The sequence below is a fragment of the Borostomias antarcticus genome, assembly GCF_949987555.1.
Source record: "Borostomias antarcticus genome assembly, contig: scaffold_77, whole genome shotgun sequence".
NCBI lineage: Eukaryota > Metazoa > Chordata > Actinopteri > Stomiiformes > Stomiidae > Borostomias > Borostomias antarcticus.
Window position 1 is genome coordinate 506,236 of NW_028175689.1, and position 5,849 is coordinate 512,084.

A 5,849-nucleotide genomic window follows, 5' to 3' on the forward strand; every position below is an offset into this window, starting at 1 on the left:
TGAACGCTCAGGTTAAAGCTCTGGCTACTGCCTAAGTCCTCCGGATATTGGCAGGGACTCTCAACTCTCACATAATAGAGCCCATAACGTAGCCATAAAAAACTTGGTTGTGGCAGTCTTTTTGTTCCAAAAAAATACCCATAGGGGATTCAGATAAACCTCCTAATACCTACTTGAACGTGGGTACGATGGTGACAGACAGCAGGGCCGCAGTAACTTAACTGTCTTTAGAATACCAAATCATAGATAACGAACTTGAAGCTCCCATGTTTGCTGGCAGTGTATTCTGTGATGTGGGTGTTTGCTGCATAACATTGTGAATCACAATGGCATAGCCAGCTCATCTGGCATTCAAAAAAGCCTCCAGCGATATTCATGCTACCGCTCAGTGCAATGATGGCTGGTAGCATCTATTTTCATCATAGTGTTTTTCGCAATTCCGAATACTATTACCAGCGACTGATAAAACATCATAAATCAGACTATTCCACGAACCTTGTATCCTGTAATAGCTTTGTAGAATTCATGACACAGGCTTTGGTACTATTGACGGGTTATCTAAAGTCTTAGTGCATGTGGCAACCAACGGTCCTGTCATTCATTTATTATACGCCCAGCGTTTTTTGTGACAACCATAGGATCAAACAGCCACAAGGTCTTCCGTGGAGGGGCTAAACGGGGGAAAACGTCTACAGGTTGGAAGTTTGGTTTTAAGTTACACTTTATCATTAACCATATTGGAGAAATTCTATCATTTTGCCTAGTAACGGTTAACACCGATGACCGTAAACCAGTACTAGATCTCATCAACTAGTTAACTGGTTGTATTTATGGAGATAATGGCGATGTCTCTGAGAAGTTGGAAGCCTAGTTGCAGGGGAAATGCTAGGACATGGTAATGGAAGTCAGGGAAAATATGAAGCTAAAAGCGCTAAAGGCCTCTGATAAAGTGATGTTGCGGAAACTGGTAGTAATAGGAAGCGTAAATGATCAGTTGGAGAATATTTTGCAGATCTAACATACGTGACGTAGTCCACCTTAATTTTACTGTAAACCTGAGGGCAAGATTGATGGCCTATGCACGTAGCCAAGAAAGCCAATATTGATGTTGTAGTACTTACAGAAGGTGTACCAAAGGCTTTCTGAGCGTAAGACTAACGTTACTTTAGGCAGTAAAACTAACAACTTTGTCATATATTCTCACTTTCTAATTCAGCATTATAGTGCAAACTTAAAAATACAGAAAAACTGAACACCAAAAGGAAGCTACGAGGCAAAACCAATAGCACCATTAACGCAAAAGGATAAGGTATGTGCCAAGGAACTATAATTAACAGCTCTCACCATTTGATCTTCGAACCTAACGAGAGTGAATTTGTTCAAAATGAGCAAAAGAAAGGTGTGTTTACAACATCAGGAATTCATCGTACGGTTATAGCTGTTCCTGCTAGCAACAATATTTCTCCTCTCTGGAAGGCATACTGTTATATTGCAAATCAAGTCAATTCATGCTGGAAATGGGTAATATCAGGAGCAAACAAATACAACCCTCTCTGGATAAGCGCTCCCATCCCTTCGCCTCTCAAAGAGGACAAAGCAAGCCCCAACACTTATCAGATCTCGACCATCAATCAGAGTTCAATCCACACGGATACACAAGAAGAAAGCATTAGTCAGTGGAAATGGTCTCCAGTCTTGAAGACTTGGATCACCATGCCTATCAAGGGAAAAGACCACATAGGCTATGAGTTAGCCTGTGAAGCATTTATGAAAGAGGGCTTGGAACCAAGGGGAAAAGGCGTTTCTCTGAGCGTCATTCTTAATGAATACGAAAGACTATCTACAAAGTGTGAAAAACTATGTGAAAAGCTAGAACGATCCGAAGAAGACAAAAAATACTTGGAAGCATGTGCAAAACTGCTAGACGAGTGCAGAGAAGTTCGAGAACAACTAGGTGAATATGAAATGGTACTCAATGAATACCAAAAAACAGATACAGATAATGAAGCATGGCGATTGACGGTTGCTAAAAGCAATCTGTTTGATGTCGGCGAACACGCAACTCCCAGAGTCCCTTTTCATAGGTACCAAAAGCTAATTGGGAAAGTTAATATTAATAGTCCATGCATGCCGGAAAAGGCATATAGAAGTAGTGCAGAGCTAGCATTCCGCGAACATGTTCAGTCATGCTGCCTGTACCCAATAGCCAGCAGTACTTCGAAAAGTTTCGAATGCACCACACATAAACAGGCATGACTACCAAAAAAAGGTCAGAATAAGAGTATTCTGACCTGCCATAACCGCTGCACTAGAAATATTAATTAACGAGCTTCAGATAGCACCATATTATCCCGGTGCAATAGCTCAGGTTCACGCTGATAGCCCAAGAGCGCCTTAATCTGATGACTGGGTTTGCCAATAATGAGCTCAGCTTCGCTGGCACCATAGTTGATCAACCCACGAGCTACTTCGTTACCGTTTTCATCCAGACAGGTAACCATTTCACCACGCTGAAAGTTACCTCTCAGCACTTTAACACCTACCGGCAACAGGCTCTTTCCATGCTTCATCAGGACGCGGACAGCACCAGCATCCAGCACCAGCTCTCCTGCGCTATTCAGATGCCCACGCAACCACTGCTTACGCGCAGCCATCGGCTCCTGATCCGGAAGTAGTAACGTGCCTAGTTCTTCACCTCTAAAAACCCTAGTAATTATATTATCCGAACGACCACCCACAATAACCGTAGCCGCACCGGATGCGGCCGCCTGACGGGAAGCACGCAACTTGGTTTGCATCCCTCCCAAGCCAAGACGGCCACCGCCACTACCGACCATGGCATCCAGAGATCCATCCCTTGCGCGCACTTCAGAAATCAGTTTGGCATCAGGATTGGTTCTCGGGTCTGCAGTGAACAGGCCATCTTGGTCAGTGAGAATAACCAGAACATCAGCTTCAACTTGATTAGCGACCAGCGCTGCCAGCGTATCGTTATCACCAAAACGGAGTTCGTTAGTCACAACGGTATCATTCTCATTAATGACTGGCACCACACCCATTTCTAACAGGGTTTTCAGTGTGCATCTGGCATTCAGGTAACGCCTGCGGTTACTATGGTCATCATGGGTCAACAGCACTTGTGCTGGCTGCACCCCATACTGCTGAAAGCCGACCTCCCAAGCCTGCATAAGACGAGCCTGACCAACAGCAGCAGCGGCCTGCAACTGGTGAAGCGCCGTTGGCCGCTCCATCCAGCCAAGCTTCTCCATTCCTGCTGCGACAGCACCAGAGGAGACAAGCACTACGTCGACACCTTGATCACGCAGCTGACACATATTGGTTACCCAGCTGTCCATACGGATGAGATCAAGCCCATGTCCCTCATTGGTCACAAGCGCACTACCAATTTTGATTACCCAGCGTCTAGCTGTCCGTAACCGATTGCGTTCACTCATGGGCGTACAATATCTCAACATCATCGTTGTTATCTGTGGCGTTCTTTACAGCACGGCTAGCACGGTGCTCTTCTGCCAGCGCCCGCGTGCGCATGCGAGCTTCAGACTCCATTTTGCTCAGCTGCTCTTCTTCCTGTTTAGCAATGGCTTCATCTTCGCTTTGCTCTAGGACACGCTCATCAATAAAGTTCATAACATTCCGACAAAGAATATCCGTACCCAGCCCGGAAATAGCCGAAATCTGATAGACAGGTCCAGTCCAGTTAAACTCATTAATAATATGTTGACAAACAGCCTCACGCTGATCTTCAGGCAGAAGATCTACCTTATTTAACACTAACCAGCGATCACGGGCAGCCAGAGTTTCACTGAATTGCTCCAACTCATGAATAAGAGCCTTTGCAGACTCAGCCGGATCCGTCTCATCATAAGGCGCCACATCCACAAGATGCAGTAAGATACGGCAACGCGCCAAATGCTTAAGGAAGCGAATACCGAGACCGGCACCCTTTGCAGCACCAACTATCAGACCAGGAATATCAGCGATCACGAATCCGCGATGACGATCCACTGCCACAACACCAAGATTTGGGACTATAGTAGTGAATAGATAATCAGCGACTTTAGGCCTTCCCTGAGAAACCGCGCGAATTAAAGTGGACTTACCGGCATTTGGCATACCCAGCAAGCCGACATCAGCAATCACTTTAAGCTCCAGACGCAAATCTCTACGCTCACCTTCGGAGCCATGGCTTGTCTGTCTGGGCGAACGGTTCACGCTGGATTTGTAGCGGGTGTTCCCCAACCCATGAAAACCACCATGAGCTACTTTGATGCGCTCCCCGATATGTGTCAGGTCACCAATGACCTCTTCCGTGTCATTATCAACAACCGTGGTACCTACTGGCACTGTTAGCTCAACGTCTGTCCCTTTGGCTCCCGTGCAGTTTCGCCCACGCCCAAGTCCTCCATCCTGCGCCTGATAGTGTGGCTGGTAGCGGTAGTCCACCAAGGTATTCAGGTCGTTATTAGCGATCACATAGACGCTGCCTCCATCTCCACCATCACCACCGTCAGGACCGCCTTTTTCAATAAACTTTTCACGACGAAAGCTCTGGCAGCCATTACCACCTTTGCCTGCTTGAACCGTGATTGTCGCTTCATCTACAAACTTCATTGCACAATTCTCCTGCAATAACAATTGCAGCGATACTAAGCATCTGCAATGCCTGCAGATAAACTCCTAGCTATCCACGGACAGCCATGAGTTGTTTTCTGGTAAATAAGCAAAACCTATCCGGAGGCACTGTCTGGTATAACACACCTAAATACACAAAAGCCCCGCGATAGCGGGGCTTTCAGAAGAGCCGTCAGCAATCATCAGATAATAACTGATGACCCAAACGCTATTATGCCGCGACTACGCTGACATACTTGCGCTTCTTTAGACCTTTCACTTCAAACACGACTTTACCATCGGCTTTAGCGAATAGAGTGTGGTCCTTACCGATGCCTACGTTAGCACCAGCGTGGAACTTGGTACCCCGCTGGCGAACGATGATGGAACCAGCTTGGATAGCCTGACCGCCAAAAATTTTGACCCCAAGGCGTTTGCTTTCTGAATCGCGCCCGTTACGGGTACTACCGCCAGCTTTTTTGTGAGCCATCTTACTCTCCTTTTATCTAGGATCCGTCTAAACCACCACACTAGAGACCGCCCGTAGAAGTCCTAAACGGATCCGGAAACCGGATACATCAGTAATAATTAACCGGCAATTCCGGTGATCTTCAGTTCAGTGAACCACTGGCGATGACCCATCTGCTTACGGTGGTGCTTACGGCGCGTGAACTTGATTATCTTGATTTTTGGACCACGCCCATGGCTGAGAACTTCGGCCGCAACCTTGGTGCCTTCAATCACTGGAGCACCGACTTTCAGCTCTTCGCCATTAGCGATTAGTATGACGTCACTGATTTCCAAACTTTCACCAACGGCGGCGTCCAGCTTCTCAACCTTCAGGATTTCTCCCTCGGTCACGCGGTACTGCTTACCACCAGTTTTGATAACTGCGTACATATTTTGATTTCCAATATCCTGATAGCCTCTTTGTCAAAGGCATTCGCCAGCCATGGAAAGGCATGGCGGAATTTGTATCTATCTAAAAACCACTACCTGTTGGCTTGATGGGCCTCTATGGCCTTCTGGCACATCAGGGATGAGCGGCACCTCATGAGCTGAGCATTACTGGGAACAACGACACATCGGTAATCCATGACAAAACGGCACATCGCACTGAGATTCTCAGATAAGGGACAAATTCTAAGGAAGTCCAGCCAATCTGGCAAGACCTGTTGTCAATTTATACCGTCTTGCTCAATAAAATAGATTAAAAG

General features: G+C 46.5%; 1 protein-coding gene across 1 annotated transcript; it reads right to left on the reverse strand.

Moving 5' to 3' along the window:
- Positions 1-5,220: 5,220 nt before the first annotated feature.
- Positions 5,221-5,532, reverse strand: LOC311329322 (large ribosomal subunit protein bL21-like; the record flags this gene model as incomplete). Its single annotated transcript, XM_084463182.1, has 1 exon — positions 5,221-5,532. One exon carries the CDS (start codon positions 5,530-5,532, stop codon positions 5,221-5,223), a length of 312 nt encoding a protein of 103 aa, XP_084319308.1.
- Between the last annotated feature and the right edge of the window lie 317 nt (positions 5,533-5,849).